This window comes from Maylandia zebra, linkage group LG12 (assembly GCF_041146795.1).
Source record: "Maylandia zebra isolate NMK-2024a linkage group LG12, Mzebra_GT3a, whole genome shotgun sequence".
Classification (NCBI taxonomy): domain Eukaryota; kingdom Metazoa; phylum Chordata; class Actinopteri; order Cichliformes; family Cichlidae; genus Maylandia; species Maylandia zebra.
Window position 1 is genome coordinate 22,283,691 of NC_135178.1, and position 23,540 is coordinate 22,307,230.

At 39.2% G+C, this 23,540-nt stretch overlaps 2 protein-coding genes across 3 annotated transcripts in view; one reads left to right on the forward strand and one right to left on the reverse strand.

Annotated features, from left to right (window-relative positions):
• The window catches only part of LOC101475922 (guanine nucleotide-binding protein G(q) subunit alpha), a 24,478-nt gene extending 13,208 nt beyond the window's left edge, over positions 1–11,270 (reverse strand). Inside the window, exon 1 of the mRNA XM_004547321.5 lies at positions 10,145–11,270. Within this exon, the coding sequence (XP_004547378.1) occupies positions 10,145–10,280 (136 nt within the window). The 5' untranslated portion in view covers positions 10,281–11,270. The remainder of the gene's footprint in view (positions 1–10,144) is intronic.
• On the forward strand, positions 9,200–23,485 carry wdr31 (WD repeat domain 31). Of its 2 annotated transcripts, none has more exons than XM_076890904.1 (10): positions 9,200–9,349; positions 15,467–15,538; positions 15,675–15,807; positions 16,071–16,145; positions 16,260–16,404; positions 18,053–18,153; positions 18,335–18,402; positions 19,509–19,650; positions 20,087–20,249; positions 20,371–23,485. In XM_076890904.1, exons 2-10 carry the CDS (start codon positions 15,492–15,494, stop codon positions 20,565–20,567), a joined length of 1,071 nt encoding a protein of 356 aa, XP_076747019.1. In that variant the 5' UTR covers positions 9,200–9,349; positions 15,467–15,491; the 3' UTR covers positions 20,568–23,485. The 2 variants fall into 2 exon arrangements, with proteins under 2 accessions (XP_076747019.1, XP_004547377.1); XM_004547320.3 differs by lacking the exon at positions 9,200–9,349 and adding an exon at positions 14,570–14,898.
• Positions 23,486–23,540: the final 55 nt, after the last annotated feature.

Sequence of the window (23,540 nt, forward strand, 5' to 3'; positions counted from 1 at the left end):
TGCATATTAAGGAGTCCTCAGTCCTCAAACTTCAGACAGTGCTGGAGGAATCAAGTCGGATACTGTCTGAAATTACCTCTTTCCCAGTATAGCAGACAGTAAGAGATAACCTGCTTCATTTGCTTTAAGTTTACCAACTACTGACTGCTCTACTTTGATATGGACACAACCAGATGGTAAAACCTTTTTACTATGTAGTTTATAAACTGCTTAATATCAAAGCCAAATGTCCATGTTCAGTATCCACCCATGATTTTCTTATGGGTACAAAGCTATTAGCAACCCCTTTTACACTGCCCAGTAATTGGGTCCATTGTTAATGATGAAAAGCTGATTAAAGTAACTATGGTGAATGAAAGGGATTCTTGCAGAATTACAAACATAAATATGTGTATAGGGATATTTCCTATCCTAAGATGAATCGTGGCTTTTTGCAACAACATCCTGTCTTGGAATAAACATTTATACACCCAGATGAACAGTACATGCACACGGACATACACATATGAACGCATCCACTCATGCACTCACACATATGATATTATGTGCTGGTTACTCTTCCTCCCAGCCTGTTTGCTTAGTCTGGTGATAGACCAAGAACAACATCTCTGTCCTCTCAGCGGTGACAGGAACTATTTGGGTGTGAAGAACTGGGGGTGTGATTTCCCTTTGGTTCATTGAGAATCTTGGCAGACCAGTGAAGCAGTCTTGACTAGTACCTCTTGGATAACTTCAAGAGAAAGGAGTGCACATGTATGTTTTGCATGTGTGCTGCAGTGCATATTAACTGAGCGTCTCTCTTATAGAAGTCTGAATATGCTGCACTTCTTTGTAACAAAAGTGAGGTAGCAATCATTCTCCAAATTAATAAATGTCGCTTTGAGGAAAGGTATTAGAATACATTGTTTTTCCATGCATATTCAACTTAATTTGATGAATACCACAATGCATATGGTTTCTTTTCCACTAAACAAAGCAAAGAAAACCACATCTGTCCATTTATCCATTTTCTCAACTGTTTATCCAGGTCAGGGTCACAACTGGAGGCTGAAGCCCATCTAAGCTGTAATTGGGTGAAAGGCAAAACTCATACAAGCCTATGCTTCATGATTTAGACTTGGATTTGTATTTGCTGCCCAAACAGCATAGTGTTATTTACCTTGTTGTTCCAGTTAATGACTGGGAGTTAACAATTACAATAACCTAAATAATGGGTAGTAATTCTTTAACTAATTTTAAGAAATAATACATTCAAAACATTTTTTCCTAACACCAGTGAAGTGGGTGACAGAATTAGCACCTCAGAGTCTGAGGTGGGTAGAGTGGATGCTCTGGGTGAGGATCCCAATCGCCAGGCTTGGTCTAGTATACACTCTCAGTTAGGGCTGCTCGATTATGGCAAAAATGATAATCACGATTATTTTCACTGAAATTGAGATCACGGTTATTTGACGATATTTATTTAACCCTTTAAGACCTACTATAGAACCAAGTCCACCAGAGCTTATATTATTTTTTTACATGCTGTAGTGCCATTTGTGGGAGCATTTCAAGTTGCTATACATCAATACAACTGTTATAGCCCATATTTTAATAATATGTATGCATTAAGTCCATAGTAATTACATAAATTGCAAAAAAGTGCAATAAACTACAAAAAAAATTGAAAATCGCTTTTGTTTTGTTTACATATATTTCTACTTGGAGAAATTTAAGAGGTTTATCCCTCAAAACTTTAAATACAATAAAGTTGCAAAAAATAGTTTACAACAACAGGAAATTTATTTTGAGTGTCTTCATAGTTTTATTTTGGAGATACAGCAATTTTTATATACTGCAGGAAAAACAAAAAACAATCCTATGATGCAAATTTGCAAAGAAAACAGCATGTGCATCATTTCACTGTGGGAAGTGTTACGAACAGCTGATAGGAACGGCAAAGCCTGTTTCTGGAATATTATGTTTTTGTTCCTGCAAGCGCTTTTTATGCAGTTTTTGCAAAGCTATATGTGGAAGGAAACCGTGACCGAGGACAAGCTGATGGCATCAGATGTAAGTACAACTCCTCCGGTTTCATATGCAAAACAAATTATTGCGCTAGCTTACACGGTTCAGGTTCTACAGGGATTTAACAATAGTTACGCAAAACGGAGCATGCTGCTCTGACCGGCTTTAAAGGGTTAACAATGACTTTAAAAAAATAATATAAAATAGTGTGCAACACCACTGAAGTTTTTTTTTTTTTAAACTCTCTTTTCAACCAACGGCAGTCACTCTCCAAATAACTTCTGCTTAGCTTTCCGAGCTTCCCTCGGGTCCTCTTAATCAGCGGTCTCCAACCTTTTTTGCGCCACGGACGGTTTATGGCCGACAATATTTTCACGGACCGGCCTTTAAGGTGTCGCGGATAAATGAGGGAGGGGCTAATAATCGGCTCAGTCATTTTTAATGATCGTTGAAAGCCCAGATCGTAATCGTGATTAAAATTCGATTAATTGAGCAGCCCTACTCTCAGTACCTCCTTGGTAAGATGCTTTGGGTGGAGACCCTGCCCGGCCTGCCTGCATGGGAAAGCCCCCAAAGAACTTTAGTGGCGGAGAGTAGTGAGGTCTTGGCAGCTTTTCCTAGCATGCCTAGCTGGATCCATATGAGTGGTAGCAAAATGGATGGATGCCGATGACATCATCCTGGTTGTCACAGAAAAAAAGTACTCTCCTACAAGAATGCTATATTTTTACACACATTACTTCATAGATTTGTACACAATTACTCGAAAAGAAATCATAATCGCTTGACCGCATCTCTGTCTTAATGGATCTTTTCCATTATACCAATGAGTATAACAGGCACTGAAAAAGATAGGGAGACAGCAAATATGCTCTGTATGACTGTCTTCTGGCCATTAGTGGCTGCTGAGTCACGTTTCCAATCGATGAAGCGACCCCAGATTAACCCAAGTTTGTAATGGTGTCTATGGATCAGCATTACATCTGCCATGGCACGGGTTCTATGAAAGTTGTCTGACTCAGAAGCAAAAGCACAATATGACAAAAGACCAAAGGAAAAAAAAAACAAGCTGCTCAGTCTTCCTTTTCCTTTAATTATTAAATACCCTGGACATTTAAAACTTGACTTGAAGATACTCAGCACTCACACTTAAGATGTGCTTATTATTTGGGTTAAGTGTATCAAAAGGATAATTAAAAGTTCTCCTGTTCACTGGCCAAATGACGTCTTGAACTTTGTGCTTTCAAGACTCGCCAAACTCCATTACTGTCTGCAGTGCGCAGACATTTTAAGAACGTACCTCATTTTAAACTGACTCTATGAGTGAAAAAGAAAGTCACTCACTTCCAAGTTCTTAGCAGCACCTTAAGTAGAGTTAAGACACGAAGGCTGAGTGCCAGTTTCACTTTTACAAATACTTTCGATTTGTTCCTCATCGGCATAGATTATTGGACCTTGATTTTCAGCCTTGCTACTAATGAGAGTTTAACAAAACTCAGACGCTCTTTGGTCCTAAATTTGAAAGCGAAAACTATTCAGCTGTTGTACAGTTACAAGAGTGACAGACTTGGATTTCAATCTTCTCCCTCTCAGTTACTTTGATAGGAGCTTTTACATTTCATTTATTTGACTAACCAAATAACAGAAGCTCCCTAATTTTAACAGCATCTTGTATTCAAAATATACATTAACACTAAATGCAAGAGAGTAAATACTTTCAGGAAATGATAAGTGAATATTTAGTTCATTATTTAGTTCCTTATGACTGACTAAGGTCAGTTATACATGTGCATAACTGACCACTGCTGTAAGTAGGACTACCACTGCAGACCAGGGATTTCACTGTGTTTAACAATCTTAACTGGATGACAGGAAAGTACATAAAATAAACCTTACTTTATTAAGAGAATTTAAAACTCTTGAACAATAAACAGATATATTTATATTTTAACGGTTCCAAAGAAAATCACTCCTATAGGAGTCGGATCAATTTGGTGTTAATGGCAGAGACTGAAAAGAGCCAAAACACTCCATAGAAAGGCAAATTCAGTAGAACTGCTGGGGTGTATCAAGGTGCCGTATTAAACCATATTCTCAATTTCTTCAGCACTTTTGCATTGCAAATACTTTTAAGTCAAAAAGCGTAACTGACAAGCTCAGATACACCAAGAGACATGAAAGACCACAGAAAACAAATAAAGTGCATGACTGCATTTTTTCCTTGATTACGATACAACTTCTGACTAACTCAAGAACAATCAGTCTCACTGAAGTCTTTGTCTCACTGAATAGACTTTGTTGACTCTGTCACAAGTATTTATTGATTTATTGAGACTCCTGATAGAAGCAACAGGATGAAATGTGAAGTGTGCAGGGCTATACTATCTCCTCAGATTCAGTCAGATGGTGCAATACTGATCGGGCACAGTGCAAATGGAAAATAACCCAAAACATACTGCAAAAGCAACCCAAAGGTTTCTCAAGGCAAAGAAATGGGATATTCTTCAATGGCCAAGTCAGTCGCTTGATCTCAAGTAGAAATTTTGCCCTTCAATCACATCCACGTTAACTTAAAAATCAATTTTGGAGGCAAAATTTTGAAAAATTGTCCAAAAGTGGACCCAACTATCATAAAATCTGGAAGCTAAACAATGACTTTGAAATGAATAAAAATGACTTAAACACTGATTGATACGTTAATCAAAACATAAGCCACCTTTAGGCATTCCTCTAACAATAACAACCATGTGCTGGTGAAAGAGTCGCTATAAGTAGGGCTGGACTTTGTTCAGTCATAGCCATGACACAACATGGTAAACGGACCATTTCTTACAGAGAGCTTTTCTACTCTGAGCACTCAAAGCGCTTTACGCAAATTGCCTCATTCACCCAGTCACACCAGCACTGATGCAATGATTTTCAAAATTATTTGTTCAAAATGGACATTGTAGAATATATCTTTTGTGTTTGTTGAGGTAAATCTATAACCTAAGTTGTAAAGGCATCTTGTGTTTCAAGTCCATCCCACTTGTCTACAAATTAATTTTCGGCATGCATGTGAAAGTGTGTAAAGGGGGACAAGCACCAAAAACTAGGTTCAATGGTCCCTTAAGGATTGGAGCTGGGTCGTGCCATTTTTGTAATTGAGCAATTTTAAATTAATTTAGCAAATGTAGACAAGCCCAATAATTAGTCATGTTTAACCCATTTCAGAGTCAACAGACGCTTCAGACCTCAAAGATAAAACAAGAATTGCCTATTATTAGTGGTATCTATTATTAATCTACAAATTATTTTCTAGATAAAGTAAATATGCCTAGATTCCCACAACAGCCCAAGAGTTTTGAATGGGTTTCTTCAAATTTGGCCACTTGGACTCTGGGAGGAGCTGATAACAATTTGTCTTTGACCTTAAACCAGCAATGTAACGCAAAACAGGTTTTTGCTCCTGCCATAATTCAAGAGTTTATGTGCCAATTAAGACAATTTCCTAAAATATCTAATAGAGTACAAAGCTAAAAAAAAAAAAAAGATGACATGATATATCCAGCAGTTCAAAGGCCAACTGGCCATTATTTAAAAACAATAACAGAACGAAAGAGTAGACTGTGATCATATTTCATACTGGATCAGACGCTAAATGCGTGGCACTAATCTTGCCCCCTTCCATAAAATGATGCTAAAGTCTTTACTACTGGGTTGGGCCCCCTTTTGCCTTCAGAACTGCCTTAACTTATCCTGACATAGAATGAACAAGGTGATGGAAACATTCCTCAGAGATTTTGGTCCTTATTGACCTGAGATTTGTCAGCTGCATATCCATGATCTCAATCTCCTTTTCCACCACATCCAAAGGGTGTTCTATTGGATTGGGATACAGAAACCGTTTGAATACAGTGAGTTCATTCATGTTCAATGCCAATAAAATATCACCCAGACCATTACACTACCAAGCCTGATACAAGGCAGGATGGATCCATAAGTTCATGTTAAAGTCAAATTCTAACTGACAGCTGACTGTTGCAACAGAAAAACACTCAGACAAGGCAATGTTTTTCCAATATTCTGTTAACCAGCTTTGGTGAGTCTATGTGAATCATAGGCTTTTCTGTTCTTTGCTGACAGGAGTGACACGTGGTGCGGTCTTCTGCTGTTGTAGACCATTCAATGATTCTCATCTGCACACCTTGGTTGTACCGAGAGGTTATTTAAGTTTCTGTTGTCTTCTTAACAGTTTGAAACAGTCTGGTCATTCTCCTCTGAACTCAACAAAACATTTTTAGCAATAGTCAAAACTAAATCCCGTTTTGACTATTGAGGTATACACAGCCAAGACCACTAAGCACATGACATTAACTAGTAAGCCATATTGGCTGTATGACAATTGTGATGACTATATAGGCTAAAGTGAATAAGGTCCTAGTCACACAGGCTTAGAGACTGGTCCATGGCAACTAATGGTTATTAAGATAAAAAATGAGAACTCATCAGGTGGCTTAAAGTGGTTGCATGAGGTTGATAGCAGTCGCTGATTAAATGATTGCTAAAAGGCCCACTCTTACAGGCCTAGAATCTAGAAATAGACAGTGACCCTCATTTTTTCACAGGACCCACCTTTTTCTAGGGAACAGATGGGTCATGTACTCCCCAACCAGTTGGCAAAAACATGATTACTTTGATTGGTAGCATACTGCTGCGGTTACCTGTAGTTTGCATAAAAAGGCAGACCTGTCTAAAAATACTCTCCAGCTACTCTCCAACTTGTAGAGAAACTGTGAAAAGTGCAACAGAAGCCATAAATGGAAACCATTTGCTGTCAAAGTAAAAACTGTAGATTTTGAAAAATACCAGTTGCAGTGCAAAGACTCGATGTATAATACCAGCTAATAAACTGGACTCCATCCCGGTCGACTGCTGGACTTTGCCAATAACTCTAACTTTTGTAACTAACTGTAACCTTTATAGACACAATTTCAAGGCATAGTCAAGTGATGGATAGTTTCTGCTTGAGTGGCTTAAAGATGAGATCTTGTGAAGCAGCAGGAATGAGAATTAGCATTTCCAAGTCCGATGCAATGGTTCTCAACCAGAAAAGAATGACAACTCTGAATCAGGGACAAATTGCTGGAAAGTGGATGAGTTTAAGTATCTCAGGATTTTGTTCACTAGTGAGGCGAGAGTTGATTGGGGAAACTAAAATGCGGATTGGGGTCATGTCTGCAGCGATGTGGATGCCGTGACAGTCTGTAGTGGTGAAGAGAGAGCTGAGTTTGAAAGCAAAACTGCTGATTTATGTCTCTACCCTCTCCTACGGTCATGAGCTAAAGAATGAGACTGTAGATGAGATGGTAGCAGAAGAAACTAGGTTTCTCCAAAGAGTAGCTGGGCTCTCCTTAGATAAAGATGTGGAGCTCAGTCATTCAGAACAGGTTGAGTAGTAGAGCTGCTACCGGTACTCCTCCACACCACAAGGAGCCAATTGAGGAGGTTCGGGCATCTGACTAAATTACCTCCTCGGCGCTTCCTAAGTATGGTGTTTCAGGCACGTACTACCGAGAGGTTTCAGAGCAACTCAGCCTGGGGGACATAGAGATTATATCTCTGTCCCCCAGGCTAAGCTGAAGGAAGCGGTTGGAGGGAGAGAGGGTCTGGACTTCTCTGCTTAGACAGTTGTTCCTATAACCTGAACCCAGATAAGCAGCAGGGAATGGATATGGATAAATTGATTGATAGATGTATGGATGAAATATTCAGGCACAATATATATATATCAATGTTTTGTTAACTAGAGAGTCTTTATTAGTCACTTATATGAGAGAAACCATCGGTTTCTCCAGTATTTGACCTATCATTAAACAACATCTATACTTGACAGCTTTTAAGAGAAACATATCAAGCCCTTCTCCCACTGAATCAACTCATCTACACTGTTGCTGCTAATGTATTCTCAGTCATCCAATAAGGTTAAATGAGTGTTAATTTCAGAACATTCCCATTATCCGGTTAGCTCTTAATGGACATGAGATACTTGAGGAATGGATTAAAAACTTGCAATCTTCTCATTTGCTGTGTAGCCTGCATTTCAACATACACGATCCCAGTAGACACAAAGCAATTAGTGGTTTTGAAAGATTATAAGTGATGTTTTAAAAGCCAAGATGATTTCTGAAAAGCCCACTGATGGTCATCCTGAAAACTAGTGAACTTGACTTGGAGAGTTTAGTGGTCAAATCCATCGGGGAAATTAAGCAATTAGCAAGCTTGAAAAACTGAATACCCGTATCCTGTCACTGTATAATAGTTCACAGAGCATCTGTGGTGACACAGTCATATAGAGCACACATCTTCACATATGCACATCTTCCTCTGTTTCACTTGACCACTTGTAATAGAAGTGGTATTTGTGTGCATTAACACACACGCAAATAAATAAATAAATAAATAAACAATCATTGTGAACTGAGAGCCCTGCATATGAGCTGATATACTGAATCAGGTCCAAAAATAAAATGGTTAATTTATCCAGGATTGCTTTAGATGCTCAAGCATATGCCTGCCTATTGTATTTATGAATGCCGCTACTTTCTACAAGGATTAATAAGGTCTATTGTCCTAGGTTAGCCTTGAGCATAACGCATTTCCTATTCATACTCTAATCGGCCTCTCCATGCTCAAACCTTAGATGTTTCTTATAACTCCGGAAAAAGCCACACAGCAGAAAAAAGTCTATACTACCGTCTAAAATCTGTGCTGCTGTTTCTTGTTTTCCTGTCTCTATATAATCATGCTCCATTTCACTTTATATCTTTTTAAAGTAAAGTAAATCCCTCTGAAATACAACAGCCTACCCTTTCACTTTGGGCTGACAAATTTTCACACATTACTGACTAAAGATTAAATAAATACAAGATTATTAGAAACAGCTGCCCTCAAATAGCACACACTTTGTTGTTTAAGGTCACTGACTGCTTATGAATTTGCACAATGAACTTGTGGTGTATTATGAGAGATTAAGGGGCAACAGCAGCACAGTTATTTAACAAGGGTGGTGGCAGTGAGCTCCTTCAAATCCATTTAAGAAGGATTCATGTCATTGTTTTGTTTTAACCAGCAGCCAAAGGTGTAAACTTCTCTCATCCAGTCCCTCTTAAGCATCACTCGGGAGGCAATGTTGCGATCTAAGGGCCTAAATGTACTTTAGACCATTGCCTTCTTGCATTTTCTAAGGAACTAAGTGAGGAGAGCAGCAGATCAGGAAGCGAGGTTTCTGGCACCACTCACCAGGACCACAGTCATCACATCTAATGGGCTTTTTGTTGAAAACCTAATTAAAACCGGGATGGTAAGTAGATGACTTGTTTTCCTCACATTTCTTCAGTATGCCTAATGCTGCTTAACAGGATCTGCCCCCTTCTCCCCCATTTACAACCAAACACTGCAAAGACAGTTACGAATGTCATTATTTAGGGTTTTTTTTTAAAGAATTTAAATAACAATTTAGAATGTTACTATTAAAACCACGATGCATTACTCACTGTATTGCACCGAATACTGCTGTTAGTCTGGAAATTTAATATTCCACAATATAATATGCAGGAGCATACCATCACACACAGGTTTACACATATTATAGGACATCAAGTGGCCAAGCTTTCACTCTACATCGATATCTGGGATATAATGATTGCCAGGGTTATGTGTTAAGCTGCAAAACTGTCTTGATTGTGCCCAATAAAGCGCAGACTTTGGCCCAGCCGCACTCTTATAAGCACACCGCCTGGATGGGCTCCTTAAGATCTGGCTGCACAGGTTGTTGTCAAACCTGTAAAGAGCATGGAGGAGTCAATGGAGAGCTAGCGCTCATTTGTTTCCTCGACACTAGCCAGTCACAGTTATTCAAATCAGGTGGTTTTTTTAATATAGTGGAAGCCATGCAGGCCTTGCTGGGCAGCATCTCCTCCCTCTGCTGACCTGCCAATCTGTGCACTCGACTCATAACACCGAGATAGTTCTACCCTACCACCCAAACTTCACTCAGGTGGGGAAACCCCATTAACCCCCACTCCCTACAGCCGACAAAGGCATTTTTAGTGAGAGAGGAATGCGGGCTTGGCATTGCTCTCCCCGTCGAGCTTACCGAGAAGCAACAGTTTCAGCTCCCGGCGTGCGTCCCTCTTATCCCGGCGGAGCTGCCTTTCGATCTCGTCGTTGATCCGCCTGGCTTCTTTCGCCTCCTCGCTGAGGCAACACGCCATTATGGATTCCAGGGTCATTCTCTCTCCTTTTGTAAAACTCGCACTCCTTTCCCCTCTTAGTGATTCATCCAGATTTCAGGGGCAGAAGGAAAGAAAGGAAAAGAAAGAAAGAAAAAAAAAAAACAGGCCTGTGAATGCCAAATAACGTCCTCATACAGGCCTACTGGTGGTGAAATAACGCGTGGACGCCCTTATAGTGAGTCCCAACAGCGCACAGATTGTGGTGGAAAGGAAAATTAGATATTTGAGAAATTATTGACCCCCCCACCCCCTCCCCCTGCTTCGCTTATCTGGGGCCTCCCGACAGCTTCAAAACAACAGTCCAAAGCGGTTTCGGTGGAATATCTGTGCAATCTTAATAGGTGTAATCTGCTTTCCCGTCTCAATATGATCAACAGATCCTTTTAAGACACATCCTCCGTACTGCTCAGTGTGATCTCGTTAAGCATTGTCATCCGAGCCGGGCCACCCTCTCTTCAAAGTCGTCAATGTTGATATTTTTCATTAAACGAAATCCCTCGCGTTCAGGTTACCGTCTGCGGATAAGGGCAACAAGAAAAACGCATGAATAAGGCTGTCCGTTTATTTTCCAATGGCTCGACTCCCGGGCGTGGTAAGGCAGAATATGGCGGACTTTCACTCCAATCCGCTAGGCTGGGATACAGTACAGTTATCTCTCTCGGTGCGCTCAAAAAGCCAAGAAAGCCGCACATAACACAGCATTTCTGCCCGAGCTCTTGATAGAGAGGCGAAAAAACATCCCAGTGCGCCTCAGAAGGGAGCTCAAGTCCACGGTTCACGAGCGGAACGTAAAGAAAGGAATAACAGCCGTGTTGTTGCTTTTCCCCCGGCCAATCTTCTCCTTTTCCTCAATTCTCTTCATGTATTTTTATTGCACAGGCCATCCACTCCTCCGCTGGCAGGGTGACGTCGGCCTCCCATCGACCAAGGGGGAGTGTCACGTCAAACAAACGCCACACAAGTCATTTATACACCAACCTGTGGAATAGAAAATGCGTATGACGGGATATGTTGGGACTTCATATCTCTGTTGTACAGTTTCCATTTCAATCCTGTTTTTTCTTTTCTTTTTTCTTGTGTGTGTGTGTGTGCTCTCACTGGGTGGGAGGAGGTCCTTATGGAGAGCCATAGGAAGTACAGTTTATGTTTTAGTGATTGCGTGATGAGCGCCTAGTGGAAGTTAACCTTGCACACTCTGATTGTGTTTCAGTGGACATAATATAGTTACACAGTATGCAATCAAACGGCACTGCAGTAAACTCTGAAGGTCATTTTGTGCTATTTTTGGCGAGGCACTGAGGCGTTAACTTAACTTAGCTGTTAGACTCTTTGCTCTTTATGAGCTTCTTTGACACCGTCATTAAAATGCAGTTTTTATTCACATATTTATACCTGTCTAAAACTAATGGTCCGTCACACCATCACTACGCTTTAGAGCGATCTCCAGCTAACCTTTAAGTCAACTGGAGGGTTACATTTGTGTTTTGTTCAATATTGTCTTCTTGTGGTGTGGTGTAATTGTGGTACATTTCTTTTTTCCCAAGCTTTGACTTACAGTCTATCAAAAACATATTGTATACATACTGTAGCATAGAGTATACTCTACTTGAGGGCTGAAAATACTTAATACAAATTTCCTCATTTACACAAAACCTTTTTTTTCTTCCAAGTGCTTTCAATGTAACTTCACACTCCAGTGAACACAACTTGGTCATGCCCATGGATACTTTGGCATGCAGCCTAGAATCGAACCACCAATCTTCCAATTATTAGCTCTACCTCTTGACCTACAGCCATTATTATATCAATTCTAGGTCTAATCCCTTGCTAAGAACAATAGTGTCAATCTTAGTCTAAAACTTCACTAAATTCAAAGGAAACCAGGCCTGTCTGCAGTATTTAATGGATTGCATTTATATAGCGCTTTTCGACATGTTAGATCCTTCATGTCCACCACTTTGAATATGAAGGATCCCTTCCTGATTTCTTTTTTTTCTTTGCATATTTGTTACACTTGCGTTTTTCAGATCACCAAACAAATTTTAATATTAAATCAAGCCCTTGTATATACCTCAAACAATCTGGAGAGTTATGCAGCAGGTGTTATTTTTTCTGTATTTTCATTTGTTATATCCTTTTTCTAATCTTTCTTTGAAGAGAGACCTGGCCAAGAGGATAGTAGAAGCTGTAATAAAAACAACATAAGTAAATAAACAAATTCAGCTGGCATTTAGTAAAGACATATGAAAAGCACACATGTGAATCATGTGCAATTAGACATCAAAACCAGGAGCACCTTCAAAAGCTGTCACATTGAAAAGAAAAAGAAAAAGCATAGGAAAAAGTGCTTGTATGAATGGGTGTGAATGGGTGAATAAGGCGAGTTGTGTAAAGCACTTTGTGTGCTCACAAAGAGTAGAAAACTGCTTTATAAGAACCAGTCCATTTACTATTGAGCAACAAAACTATTCTCTCAATGCTATAAATGAACGATATCTCCAGTAACTGAATTTTGTCATTTAAGTAGCTCCTGAGCATACAGGAGACTTTTTATTATTCTGCCTATGAGAATGGGTTTAGAATTGAGGTCTCAAGCATTACAATGATCAAGATCTTGAGCCTAAATCTCTTTTCTGCATTGTTTCCATTTTACTTCTTAATTTGAGCCATGTAGTCACATGCCACTATCATTATCTAAAACCTTAAAATGGAAAGCATGAGTGGCCGTTTTGCCGAGATTTTGTGACTTTTTAACTGCCTCATAAAAAGAACTGTACAGTACACTCCTAATGCTTTCAGCAATGCGTAACATGGGTGAAGCAAATGGGCCTTGCACCATCAAGTCTGAGTTAGGGATTATAGCAAAGTGAAGCCACCTTATGCGTTTTTAAAATTTTGCCTTACTCCACTAACACATTAAAGCAATTATAGTACATGTGAGCTAAGGAACTTCAAAGGAAGAATTTCTAAGGAAGCTAAGGAATCCTCGAAACATTTTTTAAATATGAAAATACATGTAATAGCAACGTTTGGTTGTGATCTCCGTATATACAAAGATAATGGCTCTTTAGAGAACAAAGTAAGAGAAAAAATATACACATTCATACTAGAAAACTCTTAAACATTGGAGTAACATGGATTATTTGTTATATTGTAAAAGTGTAACTATATTTATACACAATTAAGCCTTTTGCTGCAAGCAAAAAAAGTTAGAATTGAGGTCATCTCACATAGGTATTGAGCAGTGTTGATTGTAACCTAACTAAGTGGCCTATTTAGACCGTTTAAATGGGGGCGTGCCAGTGACTCAGTGGTTAATTGCATGTGATGTATTTGTTCAAATCTAGTTTATGAAGCCTCGCTGATCTTATCTTTTCTCACTGCAACTGGGAAAGAAAGGACTGAAGAAGAACCTGAATAAAAGATGTAAAGAGGAGAACTGTTTCAAGTAGTAGAATTAATGTTATGTGTCCAGAGACCTGTCTGAGGTGTCCCAGATTTGCAGCTTGGGGAGTTTATTCAGCCTGTGCCTATAATAAATGTCTACAAACCGGCCCTCTAAAGGGAGAGTCATCCACAGGTCAGTGACTTTCTAACCTGTCAAGTTTAATTGATTTTAATGAGGAGATTTCACTTAAAACAAACCATGTTCCATGCTGCCAAACCATAATGCTTCACCAGTGTTAATTCCTCCACTAAAAACATGCAAACTTGTATTTTGGATGGAATTTTGTTTTTTGCTTTTTTTGTTTTTTTTGTTTTTTGTTTTTTTTTTTTTTGGGGGGGGCGGGGGGACTGAGAGGAGTCGTATGCTGTCGCTAGTTAAGTGTATGTTATATACACTTTATAATATCTTCATTTAGGATTTGCAATTCAACCAATGCCTCTGGGGATACATGGGGAAAAGAATAAGAAAAAAGCCATCTTTGCTTTTGCTTTAATGTGAAAATAAAATTATTAGGGTCCACCATAGGTCTATACCACTGTAGTTTAAGTCCTGGTTTTGGAAAAGAAAATGTTCCCTCTAGGCAGTGTTTTGCATTTTTTGGTGTACATGATGAGCTTGGGCAATGGATACACTGCAGTGAACAAAGAGGATTTTAGTAAGCTACCCTGTGGTGAAATATACCCAAAAGCCAGTACATTCACCTGGATTACTCCTGAAAAAACAAACATTCCTAAAAAATTTTGTTTTTTTGTGTTCATTTGTGTTCACGTTTGTCCAGTTATAGAAACAAACAGTGAACAGGCTTTTATTTTTGTAAGTTTCCGGTTACTTCCTTCTGTTTCTCACGTGACCTCGTCCTCGCCTGGTTACGAGAAAGCGTCGCTCCCTGGTCGCTACGGAGGGAGGGATGGGTGTTTTGCAGTTAAAAAGACACTTTTGTGCACTTTCCCACGCAGTTAGGACAGCGGTCTGTCATGGCAGTGTGTGGGAAACGGTTCGCTTTTGTTAAAATAACAACTTTTCCAAGCTTTAACGCGTGCCCGTCTATGTTCTACTGCCACTAATGCATTGATCTTTCTTAGAATGACAGATAAAGATTAGTTAGCATGCTAGCAAGCTAGCTCCTCAGCCTCTGCATCACCCAGCGACGACACCTGCCAGTGACAGGTAAGAAACCCTGCTTCTGTGCACTACAAGTGTGCGCGAGTCATCATCCATTTTTCAGCTTTATTAACTACGGTTAAAATCCACCGAGTACCGTTGCATAATGATCGCCAGCAAAGTTCTTAGCAGGTGTTTTCCAGTGACTAATACCTTGTGACAGTAATGATGCCGCTGTAATAGGATTTGAGCCCTCTCCTTCCTGTCGCTTGTTTGTGGAGTGGAGTACACCGGGATAACGAGGGTGGGGCGTAGCTGTGCGTGTGTGAGAAAGTACTGTTTGTATTCTGTTTGCTGAATGATTTCCACCAAAATGTCACACAAGGCTTCTAACTCACTAAAAACAAAGTAGTTAGTTGTTGTTGTTCTTTTAGCTGCAAGAGAAGCACAGAAAGTGTGTGCCTAATGTAGCTATTGCATTAAGCACTGCTCTGGGATAGACAATCACTAAGTGAACTGTAGGGTTGTAGTGAAGTCCGAGTAGTTATCCCTCATCGTTACTACCACAACATGTGCGTTTAGTTGTTATGAAGCGTGATTTTTCAGTTTGATGGCATTTCTCTGTGTGTGTCAGTGTGACTGCAGGTTCCTAGGCAGACATGGGCAAACTACAGAGCAAGTTCCGCAAGAGGTCTGAGCTCTACAGGTGAGACTTGTGCTAGGCCTTCTCTGTGTGTGTGTGTGTGTGTGTGTGTCTGTATTATATATATTATTACATATTAAAGTTTTTGCAATTTTATGTATGTGTGTATTTTTATGTGTGTGTGTGTGTGTGTGTACAGGGCATCTCAGGCAGAGAAGACAGATAATACCTTTGACAGTCAGGTGGTGCAGTATGAGCCTGCACATCATGGGTCCATTAACACAGTGACCACTCTCAGTCCAGACCTGTGTGTTTCTGGCGGGAGTGACCAGGTAAAGCCAAAAATTGAACTGTTGTACTGATTATTAAGTCTCTTTAAATATTATAAATGTTCAAGCCACAAATTGAACTTTATCATGGTTTTAAGTGATTTTAAATCATAGAGCTCACAGAGTAAAATGCCCAATTCAAAAAAGACTCACAATATTGGATCTAAGGTATGATACAGGTTATATTAGAAACCCATGAATTAAGGGTATAGATTTTGTGAAAACTACACTTAAACATGGTGTGATTAGCATCTCTACCTCTGTAGGCTGTGGTGGTGTATGACTGGAAACAAGGCCGGATGTGTCAGTCTTTCCAGGGCCACAACCGAGAGGTTACCAAGGTAACATCAATACCGTGTGCGCACAAACTGATAAAGGAATGACGCCTTAAACGTGTGACACATTTCACGTTCCCCAGTCTCCTCTTATCTCCTGTGAATTCTGTCCTCTACCAGGTGATTTGTTATCCAGGTAGTACATGGATCTTTAGTGCCTCACGGGACAAAACTGTACTGATGTGGGACCTCAACCAGGGAGACGAACCTATTCAGGAATTCTGTGGGCATGAGTTGGTGGTCAATGGACTAGCTATCAGTCCTGGTACATACACACAGGCACTCACACACAATGAATCTCCTCAGACGTGAGTAAATGTTTTAAGTGTTGTCTTAAAGGTTATATTGCTTAAGGTAAATGTACCAGTCTCTGATTTCTAGTATGTTAAAGTGCATGATAAAACACAATTAGTAAGTGTATTCTGTCATATCTTTGTACAGATAGCTTCTTATTTATCCCCAAGTATTTTTTTTGCAGTTGCAGACAATCAATTCAAGAAAAACAAAGGTACCTCAGAAGACATTTCATAAGCATGAAATAAAAAGCAGAATTGGTGTAATTAAAACAAAAACAAAGGCAACCCCCCCTCACAAAAAAAACAACAACAACAAAACAACAACAAAACAGACAAAAACAAAATAAAACCTAATTAGCTCTAGTTTTTGTTACCAGTTCAGTTTAATTAGAGGTAACTTGCAGAATGAATTAGCTCATTTCAGTTTAGTTTTTATTGTTTGAAAATGTTTAGTTTTGGATACATTTTTTATCAGTTTTAGTATTGTTTTTGGTCTTTTCTGTTGTTCACTTTTTGAACACTTTTACTATAAATGTATAAACAAAAATAAGCACATTTCATCTGTAAAGGTCTGGTCAAACTTACAGTCATGGCGTCAATGTCATGATACGTTTGGGCTTTTAATGATCTGTTGATGAACTGTTTTTCCAGGGTCGAGTGATTGTACAATATACATCTTTATTAACTTTAAAAAAGAATTGGGTGCAATTTGAATTTGGAGATACCCAAATTGTGTTCCAAAACATCCTAACCAAATTCCTCTCATCTTAGGCTGAAAGTCTGGGTCTTCTTCTAGACGATGGCAAAGTTGTAATACATCTTAGTAACTTATGTATAATTGTTGATCTGATGATCCTGGAACCTGCTGTTATTTGGGAACGGCTCATTAAGCTTCTGGAATGGCCCTCACGAACTTAACCCTATTGAAAATTTATGGACTACGCTTAAAAGCTGAGTCTGTGCCAGGAAATCAACCAGTTTCAAAGAACTTTACCATTTCTGCTGAGACGAGTGGTCAAATATCCAGCCAGAAGCTTGTTGATGGCTGCCAAAAGTGTCTGGTCAAAGTGCACTTTCCAAGGGACATTTAACTAAATGTTAGTGGGGGTGTATTCGTATCTTTGACTCTGTGTGCATTAGAGAAAATCCAAAATAAGTTCAAACTTGTGCACCCAATGCTTGTTTTATAAAAATCATTAAACATGTATGCTGTACAATGATTCAACCTGGAATAATTAAAAGACCAAAATTACCATGACAGTCATTTCCATGTAAACTTTTGACCACAGCTTTCATGCGTGTGTTGTGTGAAATGTGACTTCTTAGCAAACCAAATCATACTGAAAGATGAAATATCCCTGAAGTGAACCCATATTCATATAGCAGCTATAATAGTTGAAGTATTTCTTCTGCGTGTCCTGTGGTATGATAAATGGCTATTCTCAACTTGACTGAATAATTTGCCTTAATTAGTAGAAAGTTAGCACTACCTGGAATGTCGGATTTTCTCATTTTATTGGAAGTAAGAGTTTTTATTTTCACTTCTGGCTGCACACCAACATCTATTTCAGGTTAACGATTTGCACCAAATATAAGTGTTTCTTTTATGGTCGGTAGATGGAAGAAAGCTGTGCACTGGCTCTCGTGACAACTGGATGTGCCTGTGGGATATAGAATCTGCAAAATGTGAACAGAGACACAACATATCTAGAAACCTGGTAAGAGTAACAGTATTATATTTTTATGTGTTCACATCTGCGTACTAAGCATACTGGGCTGCTTTAGATAAACACCTGAGCACATGAGAGAAATAATTAGATCACCAAGCTACTTAATCAGACTTTTAGATCCTTTGTCCGCAGGGTGTAGATTTTTCCACTTTCCTGTGTCTCTTTCCAGGTGACTCATGTATGCTGGGTTCCAGCCAGCTCCTCTATTGTCCAGACCTCCGAGGATAAGACTATAAGGCACAGAAGGATTTTCTTTTGCTGTATTATTATTGAAATTCAGTGGAAATTAATTTTGTGTGCTGTAAAATATGATGATTTGTTTAAATCTCAAATGAGTGCAGATTTTTTATGTGTAATTAATAGCAGGAGTGGGATGTTTCTCATTCGGTAACACTGAAAAAGATATACTTGATGTCAATCTACAGCTTTTATTATTGAATTATGTGGCACAAAAAATAGATTCAGTTATGCCTTCCCTATTTTCTCTGCTAAGTCAGTATCATGTCTGACTGTTCAATCAGTCAAAGGTGAGTTCAAGTCCCATTTGGTGGTAAAATTTGGATTGGGAAATTAAACCGTTCACCTAGTTTTTACTTTGTAGCACTTTTCCTGTCCGTGACCTGACCCCATCTCTAAATTATTGCTGAAATTCAAAAATACCTCGTGTCTTTGGGAGCTAACACGCTTTCTGCCTTTGAAATGCCATAGAAGAAAAAAGATAATATTGTGAGTACACCAAGACAGCAAATCAGACAGTAACACAAACCTTAACATGAACTTATGCAACCCTTGTTATCCTGTTATTTAATGCTGAAGGACTTACTGCTGTTGTCCACATAAAGTCAGCCAAAACGTAGCTGCAGCAGCCAATTAGAGCACCAGAGACAGTATTAAGCCTCGGCATTGAACCTAAACTCACACAAAGCAATACTGCTTGTTTTTTTTTTGTTTTGTTTTGTTTTTTTATTTTAGTAAGGCTATAAATGTGAGTCATATATAATGTATAATCAAGGGATTTAGAAAATGTTTTAAACCAAAGCCAACATTTTTGGAGTTTTTACTGTTCAAGATCCTGGGAGAGTAAAGTGATTACAGAGCCTAACACTTAGATAACACATCCATGACCCCTTGATCATGTTGAACCCTAAGCATTTGATGCAGTTAAGACATTTAGAGACTTAGGATGTGTTCTGGGGATAATCAGCATGTGTTGCGATTTATTTGGAAAATTCACCCTGAAAAGTAGAAGACCCTAAGGACATGCACTCTCATGTGTAAACACAGCATTTTCTTACACGTGTGTTAAATGTCCTTCTTTAGTAATGGTTTGCTTATGTATACAGGGTGTGGGACAGCCGTGTATGGCAGGTGACCAATACTTTTCCAGCTAAGCAGTACATCCAGACCCACTGTGATGTCTCTCCAAATGGAAACTACTTGGTGTCCAGTAGCAATGGCTTTGGAGGACAGGGGTGTGAAGCCACAGTAAGACCTCTGGAGATATGTGTTTGTTGTTGTCTGTAAAGCTCTAAATGCACAGATATTGGGTAGATTGAGGCTGTCATTAGGTTATTTATTGTCTGGGTTGTATTACGTTGGTGTGAAAGACACACTAATTGGAATGAACAATTTCTTTTGCTCTGCCAGTTTAAAATTATGAACTGATGCAGCACAATTTGTTTTGTGTGTTTGTTGTCTTTGACTGATTTTCTTGCGGGCTTCACTTCCAACTTCCAATTTAATATAGAGATTTAGAGTGAGTATAATACAAAGTAATATAGGTTGAGGTTTTGCCCTCATGAAAAATGGATCAGATTATTTTTTTCACAGTATCTCAAACACTCCACTGATTTTGCCGATGCTTTTGGAACATAAAACACTGAGATTTGTGATGGGTGGACTTGTGTCTGTGGGTTACTAGCTTTGGGACCTGCGTCAGCCTGGCTGCAAAGTTGTGGAGTACAGAGGCCACCTCCAAACCACAGCCTGCAGTGTGTTTCTCCCCATGCATCCTGGTGGCACAGCTCGAGTGGGAACATCCTCCCATGACAGCTCTGTCAAAATCTGGGATCAACATACAGCAGGTAACACCTCTACTCACTGATGAAACCATTTCAACACAAAATAAATAATGAAAAACCACTCTGCCTTTTTTATCTCTGTGCTGGCTTTGCTGCAACCTTGTCTCTCCTGTCCTCTGTTTAGTTTGTTTAGGGACGCTGTCTCTGGAAGGTGCCGGTCCACTGGTTTCGTTGGCACCGAGTGATTCCAGCAATCTGTTGTGTGCCAGCTTTAACAATGGCGTTCATCATATCCAGGTGGACCAGGGACCACAGCAGGCTCAGAGTTCTGGTGCAGGTGGTGCAGGGGGTCTGGATGTTAAAGTTGTGGCACGATTTTGACACCCAAGGAGTGCCAGGTGTGAATTATAATGTGAACAGCCAGAGACTCAGCGAGAACGCATCGCTGGCTACGGAAATCAAGTCATTTTATTTTATTTATTTATTTTTTACAGACTTTATTTCTATAAACATTTTTGATTTATTAGACTGCCATGCAGTGAAAAGAGGCGACAATAATGACGTATGGAAGATGCAACTTTTGTCCAATTCTGGCCCACCATGGATGTCCATCATAGATACTCTTCATGGGGACTAAAAACAGGAAATCATACCTACAGTCACCACCAGAGTAACATGATGGAGGGCAGGATTTACCTGTTTTTTTATATATATAAACTGCCACTTTATTTAGAAATATGTACCATGAGGGTAAACAGCCATTCCAATAGGTGATTGTAGTTTACATTGAGTGGTTCAAGTTCTTGCACAGTTAACTAAATTGCCAAAAACTACTAGACAGCCTCTCGCTGTTGTATTGTTGGTCTAGGCTCTGTATACATTGACTTACTTGCTGATGTTGTCTATTTAGCCCAAAGTAATATTTACAAAATTTTATGAGCTGCTATAGTTTGGTGCAGATGTTGTTTTGCTTTTGTTGGTGAGATGATTGCAGTTTGGTCACCGTTTTCTACCACTGACAGTTCTGGCACTAGGTGGTGCTAATTAATCTTAACAATTGAACAACTGGACTAGTGGATTAATTTTGACAAACTGAACTGCCCAGATTACAAAGGATCAGATTGAGTGGATGTCTCATAATTAACAGTACAAGAACTTAAGCACTCAATTAAACACAAACTAATGCACGGTGAAAAGAGGAGGAGTGAACCTGCTGTTTGGTCAGTTTTTATACATCATGAGCCATGAAGGAGAATTTGAAGCCCAGAATAAGCAATCGTTTTTTGTTTTCCTGATGTTTCTTTTTTTTCTTTGGTTTTTTTGTTTGTCAGCAAATGTGATGTCAGCAAAAGAGCTTGTTTGTATGCTGATAATATTTATTGGTTTGTATTTTAACGTCAACCTGTTGGGGTTTAAAGATCAGGTCAGTACAACACCAAACTGTAACACATTTGGTTTCCATGTAAACGTAAATGGACAAAGACTTTTTTCTTTTTAAAAAAAGATAGAGATCCTGATATTTTTGTGAAAAGCAGCTGATAGTTGAATGTTTTTTGTAGTGTTAACTGTAATTTTTAAAAGTACTATGCAAAATACCAGAGTAATTCCACTTTTTTAATAAAACGTTGACTCAGTAAACACGGAAAATACGAAATATTGCAAAGCTAAAGTTGAAATGCTGTGCAGGCTGTCCACATAAAACTTTCCAGCAGTTACTTTAGATCTTATTTAATCAAGGCTGATGAAGAATTTAAGTGTTGCAGATGCTGAAGTACACGCTGCAGTTTAGCAACCCTTTTCATAAATAACTGAACTTGTTTTGGAGATATGAAACAAACTATTATTGTATTTACAGTGTAGGTTTAAACAGTTTAAATACAACAGCATTCACCTTTTTTGTTTTACAGATCTAGATGGCCATCTGTCACAAGGACAGTTGTTGCTTAAGCTTCCAATTTAATCAAACAAAAATGTTTTGGTCAGGGATGAGAACCACAATGACTAACTTATATTTTATGTGCTGCGAGATGAGTTCAGATACAACATATGGATGCTCATCTGTGGAATATGCTCAGAGTCACTTTATTAGGTACATTTGTTCAACTTTGCCAGTTAGGCTGGTCTGAGTGTTTCAAAAATTGTTGATCTGCTGGGATTTTCCCACACAGCCATCACTATGGCTATCTAAAAATTGAAAATATCCAGCAAGTGGGAGTTCTCTGGGTGAAAATGCCTTGCTGATGTCAGAGGAGAATAGAGAGAACGATCTGAGCTGATAGGAAGGCAACAGTAACTCAAATAACAATTTGTTACAACCGAGATTTACAGAAGAGCATCTCTGAACGCACGCCCTGTCAAACATTGAAGTAGATGGGCTAGAGCAAAGACCACACCAGGTGCCGCTGCTGTCAGCTAAGAACAGGAACCAGAAGCTACAGTTCACATGAACTCACCAAAAGTAGATAATAGAAGATCAGAAAAATGTTGCTTGGTCTGATGAGTCTTGATTTCTGCGTAGTGTTCAAATTTTAGTCTCAAAATTTGGTGTAAACAACATGTAAGCATGGATCCATCTTGCCTTGTATCCTCTTATGGTGGTATAATGGTGTCTATATTTTCTTGACGTGCTTTAGGTTCCTCAGTCCCAACTGAGCGTTGTTTAAATACCAAAGCCTACCTGAGTATTGTAGCTGACGACGTCCTGCACCATGTCACAAAACTCAAATAAATCACAACTGCTTTCTTCAACATGACATGGTACTCAAGCAGCCTCTACAATCACAAAATCTCAATCTAATAGAGCACCTTTGGGATGTGGTGAAACAGGAGATGTCGTGGATGTGCAGCCAACAAATCTGTAGCAGCTGCTATCATGTTAATATGGATCAAAATCTCTAAGGAAAGTTTCCAGCAATTCACTGAATCCATGTCATTCGGTATTAGGGCCCTTCTGAAGTCAAAAGTGACCCAGTACCACCATAGCGTATATAATAAAGTGTCGGGAGAGTGAATGTTGGTGTAGTCTTTGCTGAAAATGGGCTTGTTCCAGATAGATGATAGGTAGCAACTAAAGATTGCAAGGAAACTAATGAGTTTCGGTGATGGATTGTTCCAAGTATGATGGATTGTTCTGTCAAAAGGTGCTAAGAAGTCCCCACAGCAGTTATTCTATCTACCCTTGGGGAAGAAAACCAGTGGTAGAGAAGGTGAGATTTAGTTTTGTTTGGATATTTGTCAAGCTGCCAGATGACTCAGTTCATTCTGTGTGTTTGATATCGTATAATACAGCAATAAAAGCATTTCGTGTCATAGTGGTAAAGCTTTATTGCTCTTTGTGTCTGATGACTTTTTATC